Source organism: Canis aureus, chromosome 2 (assembly GCF_053574225.1).
Source record: "Canis aureus isolate CA01 chromosome 2, VMU_Caureus_v.1.0, whole genome shotgun sequence".
Taxonomy (NCBI): domain Eukaryota; kingdom Metazoa; phylum Chordata; class Mammalia; order Carnivora; family Canidae; genus Canis; species Canis aureus.
The window spans coordinates 53,188,609-53,210,657 of NC_135612.1; the positions used below are offsets into that span (position 1 = coordinate 53,188,609).

Consider the following 22,049-nt stretch of genomic DNA (forward strand, 5'->3'; position numbering starts at 1 on the left):
CATCTGAGGATCATAAATGTCAGAGTGTTTTCCATCTTCCAGCATCTGCCGTCCGTTCTCTTCACGCAGACTTGATTCCTTTACAAGCCCCCATATTCTGCTGCAATCCCCTTTTTAGAACATTACCAACAGCATCTTCAGGAATGAGAGAATTTGTTTCTGTGTTTTTAGAACAAGAGTCAGAGCCTAACATGTACAGGAGAGAAGAAGGGGAAAGCCCCGGCTGTTGCCACGGCCATGGTAAGCAGCCGCTGCTCGCACAGCAGCCCCGGGGAGCTGTGGAAACGGCAGGGACAGAGGCTGATCACACAGAGCCCACGTGCAGCAGGATTCCATTTATAGAAGGGGCCTGGGACAGGCAGAGCTAGAAACAGCGTGGCTCAGCGGCTGGGGGGTGCCTGCTGAAATGGTCCGAGATTCCTCTGAGGTAACGAAAATGTCCTTTGATCAGAGTGGTGGTTGCACAACTCTGTGTACTGACCACTAAGCCGTGCAGTGTCGATGGGTAAACTGTGGCACGTGTGCACTGTAATCGCAACTGTGATTTTACAGAAGTGGGGGAGCTGCTTCTCTGCTCACAGGTTTTGTGTTCAGAGGGAACATCTTTCTCCTCTGAACCAAAAACCACACAGTTTTCAGTAAGCACCTGATGATCTTAAGCTTTCTTTAAAAATGACTTAGGATTCTCATTGGGAAGGAATTGTTTTAGGAAAAGTTAATGAGCCCAGAAGATGCTCCTGAGAGGACATGGAAGAGGTGAGGCAAGAGCAGGGACCAGGGTGTTCTAGGACGCTGCTGGCAAAGGTGGCTGTCCAGTCTCGGCAGCTTGGCAATAACCACTGGATTTCAGGAGCTGCCCTGGTGCACTTTCCAGTTCTGCTTGCAGGGAGTGGAGACTAAGGCCTGTGTACAGGATGGGCCTAGCAAGGCCTCAGATGCACACTAAGTGGACTGGCGAAACCGGCTATATAAATGCATTTATTAGAAAAATAAACTTAAAAAAAATTTAAAATAAGTGGATTTATACTGTAGAATACGACAGAGGCAAGAGGAACACACAAATTTAAATGTTCACATACACAATTCTCTCCAAGATAATGTCATTCCCATCCCTTTTTTCCCTCACATCCTCGATATGGTCCTTCTCTGTCAGCCAGCCTATAAACACTAAATACTGAGAAATTACAAACCGGATTCAGGGCCATCCTTATGGTCCTTTGAGATTTGACTGCCAGAAATCCTAGAGTATTGGAACATAGGGAATCCCCCTTTGCTTGGAAGGCTACTAAATGCTTCAGAGGACAACTCCAAAAACCCTTGAACCTGAAACTTAGGTTTTCTCCTCTTTGCCCCATAGGCCCGAGTCCTTCGGGAAACCAAGCCAATCCCTAATCTCATCTTCGCCATTGAACAGTATGAAAAATTCCTCATCCACCTTTCAAAGAAGTCCAAGGTAAACCTGCTGTTCTTTGTTACTATTTCCATTTACCTGGGCGGGGTCCCAGCCCAGAGGCAACACAACTGCCTCTGGGGAACTGGGGAAGAAACTAGAACCCTGTTCTCTGTTTGTGACCTGATGACCTGAATCCAGACATCATGTAGGAACTAGGAAAACCAGGTCAGGAGGGTGTGCATGCCTGGCGGAGAGGCTGAAGGGCCTGTCCTAGCCAGAGGGAAACGTGCCCACACCTGCGATTCTGTCCTAGGTGAACCTGATGCAGCACATGAAGCTCAGCACCTCAAGGGACTTCAAGATTAAGGGAAACATCCTGGATGTGGTTCTTCGAGAGGACGAAGATGACAACGAGGTCAGTGCCTGCTTCGAAGCTGACCCCTCTCCTGCCTGATGGCAAAGCCTGGCTGGGAGCAGCATGGAGAAGGCTGAGACGGTCAGGCATGGCCAGAACCAAGGCCTGTCACAGAAGTCACCCAGAGTGGTGCACATTTGGGGTAGACCTTTCTAGAAAGGGGGCAAGGACACCAGTTCTTACTGTGGGTCTTCCCCCGTGACCTTCTGAACTATTAGGAAATTACTAGCCCCAGAGTTACAGCTCCAAAACCAGTTCAGTTCCTTTCCCTGCCACCCTTTAGCTGTATGGCTGCAGCAGGAGAGCCAGGGAGCTCGGGTTTGTCTGAGATGGAAGTCAGTGAAGTTTACGTGAGACACCCTCATGTCTGGCTTCTCAAACATTCCGAACCTTTGTGCTTCGAATGATCACATTCCAGGCCATAAGGCACCTGGCCTGTCACAGAGCTGTCAAGGGGCTCAACTACACAGAGGCAGCTGTCCTCTCCCTCCTTGCCCCCTCCCAGGAAAGGCCATAGTGCTGCTGCTCGGCCACTTGGGAGGCGGTCCTCTTCATCCAGACGGAATGACCTAGGAGTGGGAAGGGGGAGAAAGCAGGACTACCACAGGCTTAGATGAGAAGATAAAGGATTTTTATTTCCACTGCCTCTGAGCAGGCTTATCACATTTGAGCATTGCTTCTCTCCCCCGCTAGGGCACTGCATCAGAGCACGAGGGACAGAACAAAGAACCAGCCAAGAAGAAAAGGAAAAAAGAAATGAAATGCCTGAGTTAATGTGAACTTTGGGGCTTCTGCTTTCTTTTTTACCCAACAAGCAGCAGTACCCCCTTGTCCTACAGCCTGCACCAGCAGTGGCATCTTGGCTCTGAACCCAGGAGCTCCACTGCACCTTCACTCGGAGGCAGTCCGTTCTAGGCAGGTCCTGCTACCGAGGAGGGCTGACCTCCCGCAAGCCCTTCTGCACAAGCACAGCGCAAAGCCTGGGTGTGGGAGCCCACACCGTCCCGATGAAGCTCCACGGGAGCAAATACAGGGCACCTCCAGGCAGAGCTAGGGTCCAGGCTGGCTTCACTGTTCCAAGGAGCCTTTGGTGAGGTCAATTATCTGGTAAATATCCAGCGCTTCACCTGAAAGACAGTGTAGAGGGGTTAGGACGCTTCCTCCAGGACTGGAACCCGTGTCCGGGAGCGAGCAAGCAGAGGACCTGTCAGGGACGGTAATGCTATGTTTGGGACTGTCCGTTTTCTGTATAAATAAGTTTGTCTAAGCTTATTTTCTTTTTAAATGTATCTTTCTGCTTTACTTGTTTGATATTCATTGCACAGTTCTCACCTAAGAATGCACTTTAGCCTTAAACAAGAAATCTTAAAATATGTTTCTGCTGTGGTTGAAGAAGGAATAATAAACAGTACAGAGGGAATACTTGAGTCCTGGTTTCTTCCTCCATGTGATTACGTTCTCTTTGGACCTGGGGCACTGTCCACTGAACAGCCCATCCACCATACATTCCATGCACAATCAACAGATGTGTGGAGCTCACCCTGGGGAATCCCGTATCTCCTTTCCATCCCAGTTGGGTTGGAAGGGGTTTTACAATCCATGGTCACTTCCTTCCTGAGGCACTGGTCAATATCGACTGTGCTGAAAAAGGCGACGGACTGGGGTAGGTCATTGAGACCCAGCTTGTAGGCGAACATGCACCTGCAAGAGACCCGACCTCCTCTCAGGCGCGGCCCGGCACTTCCCCGTCCCCCTGGCACACCAAAATGCAGTGAGAGACTCCAGACACACCTCTTGTCCTGCAGTTCAGTACACTATTGATGTAAAACATTTGACTTTTTGTGTATTTGAATATCGAGTGGCCCAAGGACTCTGTTAGCTTTGTCAGGCACGACCCCCCAGGGGAAGATGGAGAGGGACCTCGTCTACCCATTAGGAGAGATCTGCTTCCCAAACTAGTTCTAGATGGCAGACTCACACAGAACTGTAATTACTGAATTCAAACATGTAAATTAGGAACTTTACTATGAATTTTCTCATTCACAACGTCTTCTGGTGGTAGTCTGAATTACAAAATTTTGGCACTTAGGGAACTTAGGGATTTAAAAAAAATCTCGTTTTTTTTTTTTCCATTTGATTTTCAAAACAAAGGTATGCATCTAGGGGAGTACAAGACGGCAGCTACTCTTGGGACACCTGACCTCCTCACTACCTCTCATCTAGTCTGGGTTTATGATCTTTTCAAACCCGAGAAATTTTAAAGTTGAAGCCTGTCTTTTTGAAAATTTTTTCAACGAGCAATAGAAAAAGAAACACTCATTCCTAGGAAGATGAAAACGCAAAGAGCATGCTCAGCCTGGTCCAAAGGCCCAAGCGGCCACAGGCCCCCACCTACCTGGTCAGGAGGTTGGTGATCTGCAGGGCCAGGGCTGCGCGGTAGCGGTCCTCCTCTCGCACCAGGTAGCGGACCTCATCGTGGATGCTGATGCAGAAGCGCCCGTCAATGGCAAATTCCTCAAACAGCCACTTCATGGCCACGAGCATGAGGTGTAAATAGTCCACGGCAGAGCTCTGCACCACCCAGTTCACACGGCTGGTCATAAACTTGGGGGCGAAGGGGGCACAGGTTAGGGATTTTGCCACACCCTGGCTCACTCTGGGCAGTGTGGAGGGCTGGGAGGTAAGGGAGCCCTGCCCTTCCCTGTGACCCATCTCCCCCCTCCAAGGAGAGCAATCTACCTCCCCCTGGACAGCCGAGGGCTCCAGGGCGCGGCTGATGCGGCAGCCCAGCACCGGGGTACATGGGGTGTCAGACATGGCAATGCTCTCCAGCTTATTGAACATTTCTGATTCTGTGCCCCCCCTCCACGCTCGCTCGGCAGCCACCTCCCACTTCTTCCAACGTGACCTGGAGACCAAAACAAAAAAGCAGGGGGAGGCAAGCTTTGCCTTTCAGCTTCTCAGAGTGAAGAACAAAGCATCCCAGCTCTCCAGGGACCAGCCCAGACCCTCCCTCCATCTTTAATACACAGAAGGCTCTCACTTCCTCGAAGCTTCTCTCTGGATCTTGCGCAGATCCTGCAGGGAAACCCAGCCATCTTCAGTCCTGTCCACGGGGAGGTCCAATTCCCTCACCAGCCACTCACCCTCCTCCGACAGCCGATACCTGGGGGCAGTGTCACCACCGTCACTCCCGTGGTAGTGCTTTAGCCCAGTACTCATGACCATCCCCGGAGGCTCCGTTCCCAAGAGGGAATAGGCTGCAGGAAGCCAAGTGACTTGCCAGGAAGAGGCGAAGCCCAGACAGCAGACAGGACCCCAGGCTTCTGTGGGCTATGCCTCCGTAGCCCAGTAAACGCCATACCCCCAACACGAGAGCCAGCAGGGTTACTACCGTCCTGACCCCCAGACACGGAACTGCCTGGTGCCCCACAGGCACGTTTTAGCTCAGGAGGCACAAAAGAGCTCCCAGCCCAGAAGGGAGGGACGGTAGGCTATGGGCTACTCCCTGAAGGGAATGGGCACTTGGGGAAGACAACATACAGCTGGGTCGGGCGGACACATCGGTTCCCAGCTCCGGTGCAGCCTCACAGCCCCGGTGTACCCCCTTCAGAGCTGCACCAGGGCTTCCCCACGACCTGCGCCCTCCGTCCAGACTCCCCTGGAACCCCTTCAGAGGCCTCCAACCAAGGCCCAACCTCCCCTGTCCTCACGGCTCTCCCCTGCCTGCCCCCAGCACACAGTCCCCCACACCTACCACTGCACCCTCGCTCAGCTACCACCCCCCCTTAGTCTCCCTCGAGGAGGCCAGCTAAGCAAACACAGCCACTGCACAGCATCCCCATGGAAGGTAGACATGCACCTCCCTCCCTCACGGCTGCTTAGGAGCCCACAAGGTGGTACTCCCAGGACAAAGAGGCCGGAGCAGGCCCAGGCATCCTCCTACAGCAAAGTCAGTCCCAGGTCTCTGGGGTTGGCGGCTACCTGCTGCTGACACTACCGTCCCACCCCTGCCCCTGCCCTCATGTGTTCCCTGCAAGCGTGTTCACAGCGCCGCACCACTGCAGCTGTTGACCTGCTAGCTTGGTGGCAATGTCAAGGTGCAGCCTTAATTGTGAGAGAAACTGTTTAAGATAATTAAGTAAGGAATTTCCACAACCCCAGGACCAGCATCCTGGAGCCAGGTCAGAGATCTAGAGGGAGAGGGGCCCTTGTTACAGGGAGCAGAACACGCAGAGGGTGCTATGGATGGGGGGAGGGACCCTCACCGGCGAAGGCCCTTGGTGACGGCGTACATCTGCTGGGCCTTCTCAGCCGCCTCCTGCCGTGTGAGCCGATGGTTGAACTGCATCAGCAGGCGCTCAGCGAATGGCTGCCCCGCCCCGTAGATGCGGCCATAGTTGAAGATCTTGGCGTGCTCACGGCTGATGCCCACGGTCGCAGCTGTCTTACTGTGCAGATCGGTGCCCCTGCTCTTCCTGCCCTGCAGGGTCATCCAGCCAAAGGCCGTGCAGCCTGTGGGGCGGTGGGGGAAGACTGGCTTGAGAAAAGCAGCTCGGGAACACGCTGCCAGCAACGTGGCCACTGCTTTGGCCCAGCCCTGGCCCCTGCTCACCATGCATGCCAGCAAAGTGGGCATCTCCCAGCACGGCTGCGATCCACAGCTCCTGCGAGTCCACGTCGGCGCCCACGAAGACATAGCCAGGTGGGGCCTGCACCATGGCCTTCAACTCGCTGCCTACTCGGTCAGGCTGCAGAAGAGGGAGGTCAGGCCCTACCCAGACACCCCAGGGAGACTCCCGCCCCCGCATTCCCTGAAGCCAGACTGGACTGAGAGCACTGGGCCTCTCCTGAGGGGGGCTGGGGTCCAGGAACTGCCAAGCACTGCCCGAAACCCCGGGACGGCTGCCTGGTGGCAGGAGGAAACCACTCCTCCCTCCACACCTGCCTGGCTCTGGACCCCACCTCCACTCCACCACAGCCGCACACCCCTCGTGCCTCCTCAATGTCTGTCAATGAGGGGGGCCCAGATCCAGTCGGCTGAAGGAATGGACAAGTAGCAGAGCTACTTCTGGCCTGAGTCCTGCCTGCCCCTGATCTTAGGTTCCTTTTCCTGCTCCTCATGGAAAGCCCTCCACACCCAAGTTTCTAGAGACAGAGGAGAGGAAGAACAGGGATCGGAGGTGCAGAGGGCACGTACCCGGGCATTGCTGGCGGTGAGCCACGTCGGCTCCACAGCCCGGCGGGTGATGGTGCCAGCGGTCACCACCTGCGGCAAGATGGCCCCATAGCGGCCTTCCTCGTCGTAGTCTGGGTGCCTGGCCGGGGGCAGGACACATGAGTCCTGGCAGCTTTGGTCCTATGTCCCACCCTGCTCAGTTCTCCTGTCCCCACAATCACTAGGCAGCCCATACCTGGTCACAGCACGGGGCAGAGCCGACCTGGGAAGCCATACCACCATCTGGGAACTGTGGGGACAGATGGAACTAAGGCTCAGAGCAGCCCCAAGGAGCAGAATCCACCCCCACACCCAACTCGGGGCTACTGTGCTCCCTCCTGGCCCAGCCTCACGCTCTTCCCACTGACTTTAACCAGGGTGGGCTGTGACACGGCCAAGGCCTGGGGCCCCAGAATCTGCCATCCAGGGTCATACGCCATCCAATAGCTTCTGCACTATAGTGCTTGTGAGGCATCTGACCTCAGCCCTGCCATGAGCGCCTCGGCCACACGTGGAGTGGACCTCAGCGGTGACGGCAGCGCCCTTCTGGCAGCAGCATGCATGCTGCTGGAGCCACGGCCCCCCAGTGCCAGCCCTGCAGGGGGAACCCTAGCTCCCAGGCCGGCAGCCCCCTATGCTCCTCAGCCACATCAGGTCTTCAGCAGCTACGCCATATCTGGGCCCTACCGCACCATTTTCCACACAGACATGGAAACAGAGGCCACGGAGGGACTTGCCCACAGTCACATGACACCAGAACCACAGGCAGCCAGACTGGACAGGCTTGTCCCTCTAGTACAGCACAGATGGGGTCGGGGGGCCCTGGGTGGGAGAGGTGCAGGAAAGGGGTCCCATTTCTGCCCTCCCACAGCAGCCCACCTGATTCGTTTATGGGCGTTCCTCCAGAAAGAAATCATTTTGTTGATCTCTAAGGCACGGGGCCCACTGGCACCTCCTGGGCCGGCCTGCAGGGTGCCATCCTCCATCTTGGGCAGGAAGTCCTTGGCGAAAGGGCTGCCCACATTGCAGCCGCTACCATCCTGCAAAGGGCAAAAGCATCAGGGGCTGGAAGCTGGCGCAGACCCCTGGCCAGGGAGCCCCCTGGTGCCCCATGCTCCTCAGCTCTGCCCACACTGAGCCCAGAACCTTGAGCAGAGCAGTCTGGGCACACCTCTGACTGCAACACACATGCAGCACAGAGACATACACGGGGGTGGAGGGTGGGTGTTTCCACATTCCCACAGATGCCTCCAAGTGCAGAGAGTGCTGATCCTTATGTGTATCTATGATAAATTATTACTATCTAGTAAAGAGAACTGTAACAGTAAACTGTAATAAGTTAGTGAACTTGGCTCCTCTCTCTCTAAATCTCTCATATACTGTATTCACTCTTCTTACCCTGACATGAGCGGATACAACGCCTCCCATAAAGCAATGAAGTGAGGCGAGTGAAGCAGTGTCAGCCTACTAGTGACCCTCTGAGGACACACCAGCAGGAAGGTCATCTGCTTTGGAACCACAGGTGACCCGAGCAACAGACTGTCATGGGTGGTGGACAGAGCCCATCGTGTAGTGGTGTCAGACACCGACAGGCCCCGTCATTTAATCGCACCACCACACCCCTCACTACCCCATTTCCAGGAGGCAAAGACTGGGAAAGATGGGGCCCCAGCAGGCAGGCCTGGTGGAGGAGTCCTAGAGAACTGCCTAGGAGCACACCCTGTTCCACTACGCATGTTGATCCCGTGCAAGGGTGGTTCTGGGCTGAGTCACTCTGGGGCCTGGGGGCTTGAGACACAGGGCAGCATGGGACAGGCATGAGTCAGGACACATACCTTGTGAGGCAGCTTGAAGAACCAGCAGCCAGGGATGTCCACATCGTTGTAAGGTCCGTTGCCATGGTGATAGGCTGGCTGGCTGGCTCTGGGGCCACCAGCAGCAGTCTGTGGGGGCCACACACCTAGATGAGGCCCTGCTCCAGCACCTGCATTCAGCGAGGGCCATGGGGTAGGGTGTGGGAAATGGGCCTGAAGTGGCCAACAGCGTGCTGAGAAATGGCAGGATGGCCTCAGGCTCCCTCCTTGGACTCCAACAAATACAGAGCCACCCAAAGGGAAGGCAGCAACATGCATGCTGCCTTCCACCCCCAAGCCTCCACCCCCTGCCCAGGACCTTGGCAACTCTCTGGCAGGAGAGAGCTACCTGGGCACAAGAGCCAGAGAACCCCAGAGCAGAAGCCCTGCTCACCAGAGCCAGGGGCTGACTGAGGCCTGCCCTTCCGCAGCGCTCCACCCTGGCCTCCACCTCAGCTTCCGCCTCCACCTCCGCTTCCATGCAGCCCAGTTCTTCCACCTGGATGGGCTCAGGTACACAGGAAGTAAAGTAGGGGGACTGGCTGGCCCAGCTCCACCCACCACACGCAGACAGCCGGCCCAGGGGGAGCCACCCAGTGCCCTTGGGTTACCACCCACACCCATGAGGCCCCCCATCCTTGGGAGGGAGCAGAGACTCTAGAGCCCAGGTTCGGGCTGCCCTCACCGTCTGCCATACGGCGCTGCCGTCGGTGAGCAGGAACTCCTCCGCCAGGCCTGCCTGCTGGGGCTCCGGCTGCCGCTTCCCCTGTTCAAGACAGTGCTTCCTGTACAGGGACTCGATGGCTCTGGGCAGAGAACAGCAGCAGCAGCCCCTGATTACTGGGGGCCCACTCCGGGCCAGGGAGCTCACTGGGGCCTTGCACAATTCCCTTTGCTTAGGCCTCAGAACCAGCTCTGAGGCAGAGGTGCGCAGTGCTCTCCCCTGGTTTTCAGACAGGGAGTGACAAATCACAAGTAAAACACCACGCGGTGGCAGGTGAGGATGCAGGGGCTGCTCTGACCCAAATCTAAGCTCCTCACCAGCTCAGCTGTTGCCTTCCCTGGGAAAGCTCTGGAGGCTGTGCAGCCGTCCCCACTAGGCTCCAGCCCCTTCTGTCCCCAAGGGCCCCACAGGTGACTCAGGCTATCCTGCAGAGCCAGGGCTCCCAACCTGGGCCACGTCAAGTGCCATGGCTTGTCCCCCACACCTGCCTGTCAAAAGCCTGAGGTTTAGAATCTCAGACAAGTCAAAGGATTTCCCTAGGCCTTTATTTTGCCAACTCTAAAATGGGGATAGCCATTCTATGTCACGTGGCTGCCTGGAAACAAATGAGAGAGCACTACAAAAGGTTTCCAATCACAGAATATAACTAGTGCTCAATCAATCACACACAAAAAAGAAAGACAGCCCATATCCCCGGCTGCCCCTGACAGCCCCCGCTCTGCAACAGTCCTGTGAAGGCAGCTGTGCCAGTGGACCCAAGCGGAGGGCTCTGAGACCCAAAGGTAAAAAAAAGACGCCCACCAGAACTCTCAGACCCTAACTCTTCCACTAACCAGAGCTGGGCTTGGGTTTTCCAGCAAGGGGAGGGGGCCCTAGATCCACCCCTTCCTTCCCTGAGCCTGAGCCTCACCTGTACGGGCAGGCCACCCCAGCTGAGGCTGGGGCGGTTTCCGCTGGTGCCTGAGCCAGGTTGTCCCGCCGCCCGGGCACCAGGTATCCCCAGCCATGCCGCTCCGAGTAGTGCAGAGGGAAGCCATCCCAGGTCATCGCCATGAGTTTTGGAGTGACCCGCATCTGCAGGCTGAGGAGACTGGGGCCCGGGGTCCATGCAGGGTCATCTAGCCGGGGGCAGAGCTTCCGGTACCACCTATGCCCCGCCAGAGGAGAGCAGTGTCACAGTGTTGGGGATGGACAGCATGTGACCACAAGCCAGGTTCTCTCTCCCATGACCTGACCCACCTGTCCACCCTTTAAAGCCCCAAGGCTTTCCAGTAACCTCAGCCTATAGCCACAGGCCCCTCCCTCGGGCGTACACCCATAATCCCCATGAGCTCCCCTAGAATAATTCAAGTATCTGAAAAGGAACATCCTAGGTCAGGCCCACTGGCCTCATCAGAAGCCAAGGACCTACAAGGATGTCCCAGCACCGGGCTCCTTCCCCAGCTCCAGTCCACACAGGGTAACTGGCCAGGAGACAGTGCCACACCGCTGCTCCAGGGACACAGCAGGGCCTTCAGAGCTCCATCTCTCACATGCTGTTCACCAGGGCCAACCCGAGGGGGAGCCAAGGGAGGCACCTGAAGCACACAGCTTAAGGAGACCTCACTCTCAGGATCCTGCAAGTGCCAAGTCCACACCCTGTTCTTAACCCTGGCTGCCCCTATTTTCTCATCTCTGCCAGTCTATGAGGCTCAAATAAAAAAAATCCCCTCCCTGGGATCCCTGGATGGCGCAGCAGTTTGGCGCCTGCCTTTGGCCCAGGGCGCGATCCTGGAGACCCGGGATCGAATAAAATAAAAAATAAAAAATAAAAAATAAAAAAAATCCCCTCCCTTAAGGAAGCCATCCCTGACTTCCCCAGGCAAACTTAGGTACTGCCTCAACACTGCTCACTCTTCCTTCTCATCATGAATATGAAGGCCAGCTGCACTGCTTGGTCTTCACGCCTAGCTCCTCCCAGGGAGCAGCAGCTCCTAGAAAGGAGCTATGTTCCTATCTGCACCCCCAGAGGTGGTGGTGGTGGTGGGCCGAGCACACAGCAGGTGCTCAGTGCAGTTGTACTGAGACCAGGGAGCCAGGGGTCAGAGTGAGCAAGTGACTGGAAGACAGAACGAACAGCAGCAGGTCAGTAAGGGCCACACACACACCAGTGACAGAGAAGCCCTAAGGCAGGGGAAGAGTAGACTCTACATATATGAGGAGCTAGGGCTCACCCAGGGTGTCCGGGAAGGTGCTGGGGCCGCTTTGGCAGGCTCTCTGCAGTCCCCTTCAGGTGCTCCAAGCAGGCGCGGGCCGTGACATCTCGCTGAACCTCCTCCTCCTCACTGGGAGGGCCAGGGTCTGCACACAGTAGGCATGACAATCAGAAGAAGGGTCTCTCAGGAAGACCTTCCCAGCCGACTCATCTCTGAAGGCTGGAGAGATCCCTTCCAACCTTCCCAAGGACCATCCCCACCCCACCTCCCGCCCATGCTCCCCACCTTCCTGATCCTTGGGGTCCCCAGCCCTCTCGATGGGCAACTTGCTGGCTGCAGTTGGCTCCTTCCTCTTCACCTTCTTTGCCTTCTTCTGCTTAAACTCTTGCAGGTCCCACTCCAGATCCCAGAGCCAGGGGTCCTCCTTGTACCTGCAGAGCCAGTCCACCAGAGAAGCTTTAGGCCAATCCAGAGGCAGGCCTCTGGCCTGCCCGTACTCACCTAGCTCCCACACTCCCAAGGCCTGGCTACCTCTCCCCTGAGAGCAGCTGGCAGGCATCATTGGCCAGGTCCATCAGCGACTTCTTCATCTCCCACTGGAGTTCCTCATAGGTGTTCTGTGCCTCTGCCAGGTACCGCTCCCAGTTCTGGTTGACAGGCAGGTAGGAGACCCCCATCTCCAACATGCCAGCCAGAGTCACCGGGTGGGGACACCTGGGGGGGGGGGGACAAACACCAGGGTGGTCATAAATGACCACAGAAAGCAAGGTTCTGGCCCAATCCCTGAGCCCGTCTAGCAAGCCTCAACCTAACTACCCATGTGACATAGCTCTGAAGGGAGACCAGGGTCTCAACCACAGCTTGACCCCAGATCAACGACTTTGGAGCCGTGAGACACTGGCTGAGTAAGTGGCTCCGCTTCTCTGAGCCTCAGTTCCTTTATCTATAAAGTATCTAAAGTACCATCCCGTCCCCAGGAGAAATAGGAGTTACTCCTATTAGGAGTTAGGAGTGAAAATGAAAACGGGTGCCCTCTCCTGAGTAACGACCATGTGCCAGGCACTGTGCTAGGTCACAGACAAACCTCACTACCAGAGTGGTCAAGTATTATTTGCTTCACAGACAAAAACACTGAGGCTCTGACAAACCAAGTGACTTACCCAAGGGCAAAAGAGTGAGGGAGGACAGTCAAGATTCAAACTTGGTCTAGGGGATACTTGTGACTGACCACACCACAAGAGTGACTCACTAACAAACATGACCAGGATCTGGGTACATAGAGAGAGGGTGCTGAATCACCCGGGAACACACACATGGAACATAACCACAGCCCTTGGCTCCCCCCTCCAGGGCCTCTAGAAAACCAGAGTCCAGGACCCAGGTGGCCACCACTATACAGAATGGCTCTGTTCTTTCAACCCAGAAAGGCTAAGGTCCATAGGCTGAGAAAGACCCAGTACCACCTTCTGACAGAGGACCAGATACTAGGACACTGCCAACCCCCAGGGGTTCCCCCAGGGGCTCCCCCTCACCTCTCCAAGAAGAGCGGTAGCTGCTGCTGGAAAATCTCATAGGTAGCCCACACGTCCTGGGCACAGTACTGCATCAGAGCCTGGCACAGGTGACAGGAAGGCGCTGGGTGGGCAGTTGTCCCACTACCATCGCCGGTCTCAGGGTCAGGTATTGCCGCTATACTCCCCGGGGTCAGCTAGGTCTGCTCCCACTCACCTCCCCAGAGTCCCTCCCCAGCACTATACCTGGAAGTTCTCACGGATGTCCTTCATGCTACCCTTGACGAACAGTTCTCGAGGCTCCTTCTCTAAGGGAGGCCCCCCCACATAGAGGCTGTGCACATCTGCCAGATTATTGACACTGCTGATATCCAGCCAGTCCCAGGAGGAGATCTGGCGGGGGACAGACCAAGGAATACAGCAGATTAGCTCAGCCCTGGGACAGACAGGCAGGTGAGACAGTCCCAAGCGCCCGGCTCCAGCCCCCCACAGTAAGCACTCACCACCGGGCCACTGGCTTTGTTTTGGGACTTCTGGCCTCGCTGTGTGGGGTGGCGGGCCTTGCGCTTGCCCTGCTTGGCTGCCATCCACAGACTGCGCTGGAAGCCGCTGAGCCCTGAGATGGCCATGTGCATGCTCATGGTGTCCAGGAAGCGCATGCGGGAGCCCTGAGGACAGAGGCTGCAGCTGAAGCCACTCAGCCCTGCTTTGGTGCCGTCACCCCCCCCCAAACCCACCTCAGCCCCCTCCCATCACACAGCCTTCCAACACTAAAACTATCCCCTCATGCTTACCCATGCTTCCCCTCCAGCCATGACAGGCTTGCCCTCCCAAATCCCAGCTACCCCTGAAGGTACAGGCCTGGCTCAATTCCAACACACTAGTCCTTCCCAGCATCCAGCAACAGCTCTGAGGGCTGCCTTGGGAACAGGGTAGCCAAATCGAGGCCATCTGAGCTCCCAGACTTAGCCCCCAGCCCCAGCCTGCAGCTCACAAACTGCAGCTCCTGCTCAGATCGGTAAGGCTGACCTGAAGCTATACGCTAAGGCTGCTCACACCTGCCCTGCTTCTCTGCTGCGGTAGTTGTGAGGACTAGATAGAAGAGCACTTCTTGTAATATTAAGAATGCCACAAGCATGCTTTACAAATAAGGAAACTGAGGCTCAGGAACATGAAGGCACTCACACCACTTTGTCCCTGGCAGAAGCAGGACGTGAGCCCAGGCCATGAGCCCAGGCCATGTGGCCAGACTCTCCAAAGACCCATGCTAACTCTCAAACACCACACAGACAGCAGGGTTACTCGCACTCTGAGACCACTCAGGTCCCGTACCAGGCAAGTCCAGGGGAATGAACAGCTGGGCCCAGGGACCAGGGGCAGGGCTGGCCAGCAGGAGGCCCCACAGCCACTATAGAGACACAGGAGACCTGGCCAGGAAAAGCAACGCCTTCCCTAGCCACTGAGGTCAGAGCTAGGCCATCCCCTACCAGAAGCTATCCCAGCCCCAGGAACCTCACCTGGATCAGGTACTGCTCCCTGATATGGGCTCGATCAAAGCAAACGTTGTGCCCCACAACTAACTGCTCCTGCCAATCACGCTGGGTGGGGCCGCCTGCGCTGGCAGGGACCTCCAGAGGAATGAGGTCAGCCGGCGACAGCTGGCTGGTCCAAGAGTAACGCTCTTCCACCAGCCGCCGGCTGCACCAGGAATACCTGAGGGGGGCGAAAGGCAGCAAGTTCGGCAGGAGGCATGACACTTCCGCTCCACGACACCCACAGCACACGTACCGTCGCAAGTCAGCTCCCATGCTAGCAGCTGGGATGTAGGCAAGACCAGGGGGGTACTCCCGACCCTCACAGAGCTAGAGAGCGGCTGCGGGTGTGTGGGGGGAGGCCAGAAAAACTCCTTTACTTTTCGCATCCACAGATACAGATGGAGCTAAATGCCACGGTACTGGATGTCCTACAAGGGCACCAGGGCCTGGGCCACCAAGGTGTGTGTGAGGTCCGGCACTCACAAAGTCTGTGCCGTTTCCAAGCACGGTCAACTCCTCAGGTCCATAAGCACAAAACAGTAGGCATTCAAAATGCCAGTAAAAGAGACGATTACAAGTGGCAAATTGGGGGGGTGGGGGGGGTAGCAATAGAAAAAAAAAAGACAAATGCCACACACGTACAGGATGAATCATCTAACAGCTGGAGAGATTCCAAAGGCCCAAGAGAATGTCCTGCACCTCGGAGCAGGTGCTGGGCCTGAGCCCCCCATGGGGGAGCCAAGGGCAAGTGTTAGGACTGGAGGGGACTGGACTGGACGACCACCTGCCCACATAATGGGTGGACTGAGGGCAGAGTAGGAGCACTGCCTGTGGGTGCCGGACCCTGACGCAGGGAAAGGCTGGAGGGTGCCCAAGATTCACAAGGCTGAGCATGGGGAAATGGCTGCCGAGCCAAAGCCCACTGTAAATCACAGGTGATGCCAAAAGGTCAGAGCCACTCAGCATCAAATGAGCGCCGGGGCCACATGGGGCCCTCACAGCTGTGCACAGAGCTCCAGGCAACCCTGGCAGGGGGTGGGGGGGCATCTGCCTCCAGTTTCAACAGACAGTGGTTTCTGCAGGGAAGGGGGCTACCGGCAAAAAGGGGTTCCTCGTTTTAAACCTGCTAAAATCTAACCCACACTCCAAGTGGTGGCGATACACTCAAGGACTCAAGTTGAAACATCCTCCCCATTTAGAGCCCTTAAAAACAACACTGTAGAAGAGGCCTGAAGATGTCAAATATTTGAGGCTATGGTGACGACAGGAACTCTAGGTGCAATAAAAGGCTAGACTGGTGGCAAGATCCAGGTCTACAGCTGCGCATGAGAGCCATCTCACTACACATTTGTGATAAAAGAAGCCAATGTGCAAACACCTTCAGTACGTTTAAGAGGAACCAGATCAATGCCATCAAAACTCTACGCTCATCCTGTGAATCTCAGACAAATGCTGGCCCCTGTGCGATGTCCCCTAGGGTGACAACCAAAGTCCTCAGCCACAGCCTTTGGGAAGCTGAACCCTCCACTGCAGCCCTGAAATCTTGGGCTGGCCTGGAACTTAAGGTTACACAGCCATGGCAGGGACGTGCCCAAGCTCACAGCGGACTGCTCTGATGGCCCCATCCGGTACCCTGCACACCCCCCTACACAATCAGGCTCCCCAGGAGAAGGTCCCTGTGCCACCAGGCATATACTGAACAGCGCCACCCCCCATACCGGTGAGAATGGAATGAGGATGAGAGGAGGACAGGGAGAGGGAGGAGGAGGAAGAGAAAAGGTGGACTTCAGGTAAAATGGCCAAGAATGACCAAGAGATCAAAATACAAGGCTTTCTTGTCACTGGTCTCCTAATTTTCCCTCAGCCACCACAGCCTGCTTCACCTTCTCAATCGGTGGCTGGTACTCCCTCTGTTTTGACCATCAAGTTACAAAGTAAGCACGGAGATTCTCATCTCAACTGGAACTAAATCAATGCGGAACCTGGTTTTGCTCTTTGCAGCCATTAATGCCTACCTTATCTATTTAGCCATGTTTTCACCATTTTCAACTGCATATTTAACATTTCGCAGCTTTCTTTACAAAGATGTAGCTTCCAATAGGATTAAAGAAACTGCTAACTTTTGTGCTGGCCATGCCTGAAAGCATTAAGGTTGTAAATAGTATTTTAATCCTGGAATGAAGAATAAAAAAAGGGGAGAAACAGGACTGCCATCATTGTTTGAAAAAGAAACGTGGGTAGCACTTAGAAAGTTATTTAAAAAGGAGAGAGAGAGATTTGGATACACCTGTTTGGGACCAAAATGCATCTGGGAGGCTGGGGGCAGGAAGCAATGGTTCTCAACTGGGGGCAATAGGCTAGGTGTGGGGGAATGCTACCTCGGGGTGGGAGTGTGTTTGGCGACACTGGGGAGATACTTGGTCCAGCGTTTACGAGAGCGGCTGGGGAGGCTAAATGTCTCATAACATCAGGGACAGCCCCAGGAAAGGGATGTTTCTCTGCCCACAATAATCAACAGCATTCCCAAATAGAGACACTGTTCAAATGCCTTGGACTAACTTCTCAGGAAGCATTTAGGGGAGGGGGGAAAGCACCAAATCAAGGTGACCTCGAGTGGTCTCCCACCACAGTCCCAAGAACAACCTACTGTTGTTCTCCACACAGCCCCTTTCGCCACCTGACTTGTGCTTGGATATTTGTTTACTGCCTGTGTCTTTCCGCCAAAAAGTAAGCTCTGTGAAACCTGAGGTCAAGCCTATTTTACTGGACTTCACCACAGAATCCGCAGTCCCTAGGAGAGCACCCGAGTAGCACAGACTGGGAGCTCAGTAAAATTCACTGAACGGAACTACTAAGCTGGGACACCCCCCACCCACCTCCTGCACATGTGAAGTCCCCAGCGCCCAGCCCCTACTCACCAGGCCGAGGGGGATATGGCCACCGCCAATGTGGGGCAAGTTCCCTCTGCCAAGCAGACCTCCACGTCGAACACCAGGGCCCGCTCCTCGGGGATGGCCACGGGTACGGCCTCCCCCGCGGGGCCGTACCGGGTCCAGCCCTCCACCCAGGCCCAGCTCAGGGGCCGCGGGGGCGGCTGGGCCCGCAATAACGAGTTGGCCGCCTCCAGGTAGGGCAGGCTCTGCTTCTGGGCCAGGAGGCGGAAGTGCTGGTCCAGGCTGCCCCCGTAGAGGGGCGGCAGGCGCAGCTCCACGTCCGGCAAGGGCGTGGCCGGCTGCCCCCAGAGCCCGTGCCTCTGCAGGTGCTCGATGCTGCGGCGCACGGCGGCCTCGCCGGGCGTCTCCCCGCCGCTCCCGAAGATTTGCTCGTGAAGCCCTCTCGAGAGCATCTGGATGTGCAAGGGGTTGTGCCGCAGCTGCCCGCCCTCCGAGGACCGCGCTGGCTGCGGCTGCTGCTGCTGCTGCTGCGGCGGCGGCGGCGGCGGCGGCGGCGGCCCGTCGCTGGGGACGGGGGCGGGGCCGGAGCTGGAGACCCAGCGCCCCGGAGCTGGCACTGACCCTGGCGCGACGGTGGTGGCGCCGGCCACCCTCTTCCAGAGCAGGCGGCTCATGGTGGGTGCAGGAAGCCCCCCGCTGGGAGTCAGGACACCTGGCTTTGGGCTCCAGCTTGGCTGCTTTTACTGGCCGAAAGACGTGGAGGGAGACACGTCCTGTCTCTGTTTTCCAGTCAGTGAAATGGGTCTGACCATGCCTGCCTTCCACCCACAAATTCTGAAGGAGACAGACGACAGCAAGTGTTATTTCTTACGCGTGCGGCCCGCATTCCGTGCTAAGCCCTCGCTCCTCCGGCACTGACTGCGTCCCAGGCAGCGTGCCAGGCGCTTTAGGGGCAGGTTCTCCGTGGAGCATCGGACAACCACGGCAATTACCAAGAGCCCTCCTGAGGACACGGAGGTGCAAGCAGGTTCATCAGTGAACTTGGCGGCGGGCGGGGAGGGGGGGAAGCACGGTTAAGAGCGATGGTCCGGGAGGAGGCGCGGCGGCGGGTTTGAATCCCGGCTCCGGCTGTTAGGAGATGCGTGACCTTGGGCGAGCTCCCTAAGGCCCCAGTCTCCTGCTCCGTGAAATGGGGGTACGGATTCTACCTGTCACACGAGACCGCTGTCCGAGGGACTCAGGGCGAACAAGTCGCGAGACCCGACCCCCGGCGAACGCCCGGCAGACGGTGGCTGCCATGACGGCGACCGGCGCGGCCCCGAGGGCCTACGCCGCCAGGTGCCAGGCCCGGATCCGAAACCGCAGGGCGGGCCGCCGGCCCCCCGGGCCCCCACCCACCCCCGGTGGCGGCCCCGCGGCTTCGGGCTCCCCGCAGCCCCCGCGCGCCCGGCCGTGCCCGAGCCCGAGCCCGAGCCCCGCGGCGCCGCGGTGCGCCCTGGGACAAGCCTCCGCCCAGCTCCGGGCCTCGCTCCCTGACTGGAGAGGGAGGGGCCGCGCCGCCGCTCGGCGACCCGGCTTCCCCCGCCTCCACTTCCCCGGGCCGACCCGCCGGAAACCTCGGTCCGTCCGGTGCTTCCCGGGCCGCGGCTCCCGACCCCAGGCCGACCGCGCGGCGTCCCTCTCCGCGCGGCCTACGCAGCCTCGGGGTGGCGTGTGGCCTCCAGCCGACCAGTGCGCCTCGCTGGCAGCCGCAACTTCCCGTCTGCGCCCCGCTCGGTCCCGCGGCTACCGAGAGGCAGGCGGGAGACTCCCGGCGCGACCAATAGGAGGGCCGCAAGTGGACCGGTCCGGCCGCAGGGGGGAGAGGGGAACTTCCGGGTGGGTTCTCCCTACGGAACTCTGAGAGCCAAAGTCCAAACTCCCCCCTGCCCAAGCAACAAGTGGATTGGTCCCAGGCAAGCCGGTGGGCGGTCATGCTACTTTTCAGATTGCCCGAAGAGGACTAGGCGTCGGGCGGCCGCGTGGCCTAATGGATAAGGCGTCTGACTTCGGATCAGAAGATTGCAGGTTCGAGTCCTGCCGCGGTCGCAAGGGAGTCTGCCTACAATTTTTGGTTCAGTCCTCCTTAGGAAGGTTAGCGTCGGGACCTAGGAAATGTTAACGTCTGTTTCCACCCCACAAAAGACCTGGGACTACCCCGATCCTCGGAAGTAACTGCTGCGGCTCTACACGCCCCAGCGAAGTTGTTCAACTGTGTTCCTGGCGCGGGGGCTCGTTTCTAAATCGTACCCCCGACGCAGGGGGAGGAGCCAGGAGGGCGAGGGGCGTCTTTTACGGAAATCCCACTTTACAATCGGTTGGTACGTGGGAATGACAAGGGTTCGCAACTGGAAGGGAGCCGCGTCCTGCCCCGCCCCGTGCTCCCTGTCTCCATCCTGGGCAATCCTGATGGGACAACGTGCTCTCTTTCCTGGAACCCGAATCAGCATTGGTCGCAAGCCCCCGCCTGCGGAGCCTTCCAGTCTCTGCGGTCTCCTGCCGCTCTCCATCCACCTCCTCTTGCTCCAGGGGCCGCAGCAGCTCTGCTTTCCGTGCTCCTTGGTCCGAGGTTGATAGACGGTAAAGTACCTGGTGGAATAAGGCCCATGTGAATAACAAGAGCCTGGAGGTTGGAGCCCGGAGACCCAGCTGCGCGGATTTGAGATCAAGAGAGATTTGAGGTCGACCTGAGTTCACAGCGCTGATTATGGACCAAATTCAGGCCTCGCTGAAAATCATTCCCCACCTTCCAGCCTATGCGTGTGTCAGGACACCCTGAACTTATTTGACAAACTGACTTCGGTATTGTTCAAGGGTAGGGTGGGGAGATACCCAGGCAAACACCCTCCTCGCGCCGGCCCCCCACGCTGTGGCCCCCAAAGAGGCCCTGGGAAGCCCCAGGCCAAGGCTTGGGAAGGCAATGCTGAGGCTTGGTTTCTCCATATATCTCCCCTTTCTTTATTTTGAAGTATGAAATATTTTTCATAAACCGTTCTGGGTGTATTTCATAAACACACAAATGTTTGATTTTCTCCTGGGGGGGAAAATACAATCAACTGCAAATCCACTGTATTGTAATCTGTTGTTGGGTTTGGTTTTGGTTTTGGTTGGGTTTTTTTTCCACTTAATCTTATACTGTTCACATTTTTGCAAGATGCCAAGAGAGGATCTCAGCTTAAATCAGGGAGTCCCTGAGTGAGGAAAATGCTTGCATTATTTCTCGTAATCTGCTACCGAAATTTAGCTTCTCCTTCACTGGTGAGGTTAGATGACCAGCCACGGTCCTAGTAGCAGTACCTGAGACTTTGTTCTCAATAGCAATCACAGATATTTTCATAACACATTCCAGTTGCTGCAGATTTTTCAAAATACTGTTTATCCTCATCTGTACTTCAAAATAACCATATCACTAGGTCACTGCTAGAGCTTGTCATTTAATGAGTTAATTAAAAAATGCATATTACCAGGACGCCTGGGTGGCTCAGCGGTTGGGCCTTCAGCTCAGGGCATGATCCCGGAATCTGGGATGGAGTCCTGCATTGGGCTCCCTGTATGGAGCCTGCTTCTCCCTCTGCCTGTGACTCTGCCTGTCTCTCAGTCTGTGTCTGTCATGAATAAATAAATCTTAAAAAATGCATATTAACCTATTCTAATATTTCATCATCTTTGCATTCCTTTGTAATCCTGTCTCTTATGCATTTAAAAACATTATTCTAGGAAGGTGTCTATGACACACACAAAAAGCTAAGAACAGACCCCTGGCCTAACCAAATGGCATTTCCAGGGGATACTGTTCCTTGGGTCTGCCTGGTATCCCCTGGTAGAACAACCCTCCCCTTAGGTTCAGTGCCAGGAAATGTCGTCGATCAAGATGCCTGTCCCATCACAAGGCGGGTTCAGGCCAGTCTCTGTGCCCTCACCCCAGAATTAAAATCTTCAGCAAGGAGGGACACCTGGGTGGCTCAGTGGTTGAGCATCTGCCTTTGGCTTGAGTGGTGATCCCAGGCTCCCTACAGGAGACTGCTTCTCCCTCTGCCTATGTCTCTGCCTCTCTTGTGTCTTTCAAAATCTTAAAACAAAACAACAAAAAAAAAAAAAAGTATTGAGAACAATGCCTGACTCAGAGTAATTGCTCACAAAATGTAAGGTATAGGGACGCCTGGGTGGCTCAGTGGTTTACCACCTGCCTTAAGCCCAGGGCATGATCCTGGAGTTCCAGATCGAGTCCTTTATCGGACTCCCTGCATGGAGCCTGCTTCTCCTTCTGCCTGT

At 56.3% G+C, this 22,049-nt stretch overlaps 2 protein-coding genes and 1 non-coding gene across 9 annotated transcripts in view; 2 read left to right on the plus strand and 1 right to left on the minus strand.

Annotated features, from left to right (window-relative positions):
* The window catches only part of FANCI (FA complementation group I), a 73,969-nt gene extending 70,741 nt beyond the window's left edge, over positions 1-3,228 (plus strand). For all 6 annotated transcript variants that reach the window (XM_077871919.1, XM_077871921.1, XM_077871923.1 and 3 more), the window contains 4 exons: positions 172-240; positions 1,358-1,453; positions 1,707-1,808; positions 2,502-3,228. In XM_077871919.1, the coding sequence (XP_077728045.1) occupies positions 172-240; positions 1,358-1,453; positions 1,707-1,808; positions 2,502-2,582 (348 nt within the window). In that variant the 3' untranslated portion in view covers positions 2,583-3,228. The remainder of the gene's footprint in view (positions 1-171; positions 241-1,357; positions 1,454-1,706; positions 1,809-2,501) is intronic.
* POLG (DNA polymerase gamma, catalytic subunit) lies at positions 2,423-19,513 on the minus strand. Of its 2 annotated transcripts, XM_077871936.1 has the most exons (23): positions 19,355-19,513; positions 17,763-18,572; positions 14,827-15,022; positions 13,813-13,977; positions 13,556-13,702; positions 13,331-13,410; positions 12,330-12,512; positions 12,084-12,229; positions 11,817-11,943; positions 10,514-10,750; positions 9,565-9,685; positions 9,274-9,378; positions 8,862-8,969; positions 7,906-8,066; positions 7,223-7,276; positions 7,009-7,126; positions 6,424-6,559; positions 6,077-6,323; positions 4,852-4,974; positions 4,548-4,716; positions 4,204-4,412; positions 3,349-3,509; positions 2,423-2,935 (listed from the first exon to the last, which is right to left on the minus strand). In XM_077871936.1, exons 2-23 carry the CDS (start codon positions 18,410-18,412, stop codon positions 2,877-2,879), a joined length of 3,702 nt encoding a protein of 1,233 aa, XP_077728062.1. In that variant the 5' UTR covers positions 18,413-18,572; positions 19,355-19,513; the 3' UTR covers positions 2,423-2,876. The 2 variants fall into 2 exon arrangements, with proteins under 2 accessions (XP_077728062.1, XP_077728070.1); XM_077871944.1 differs by lacking the exon at positions 4,852-4,974.
* Positions 19,514-19,753: 240 nt separating this feature from the next.
* TRNAR-UCG (transfer RNA arginine (anticodon UCG)) lies at positions 19,754-19,826 on the plus strand. The gene has a single exon. It is a non-coding gene; the product is annotated as a tRNA-Arg (tRNA).
* Positions 19,827-22,049: the final 2,223 nt, after the last annotated feature.

What these genes read in the sequence shown, in the direction of transcription:
- POLG (XM_077871936.1), bottom strand. Translation starts at nt 18,412, where the DNA reads ATGAGCCGCCTGCTCTGGAAGAGGGTGGCCGGCGCCACCACCGTCGCG. An exon ending in GGGAGCAGTACCTGATCCAG is followed by an intron (nt 13,978 to 14,826) that starts GTGAGGTTCCTG and finishes CTCTGTCCTCAG; the next exon opens with GGCTCCCGCATGCGCTTCCT. An exon ending in CTGCCCCGTGCTGTGACCAG is followed by an intron (nt 7,127 to 7,222) that starts GTATGGGCTGCC and finishes GCCCCCGGCCAG; the next exon opens with GCACCCAGACTACGACGAGG.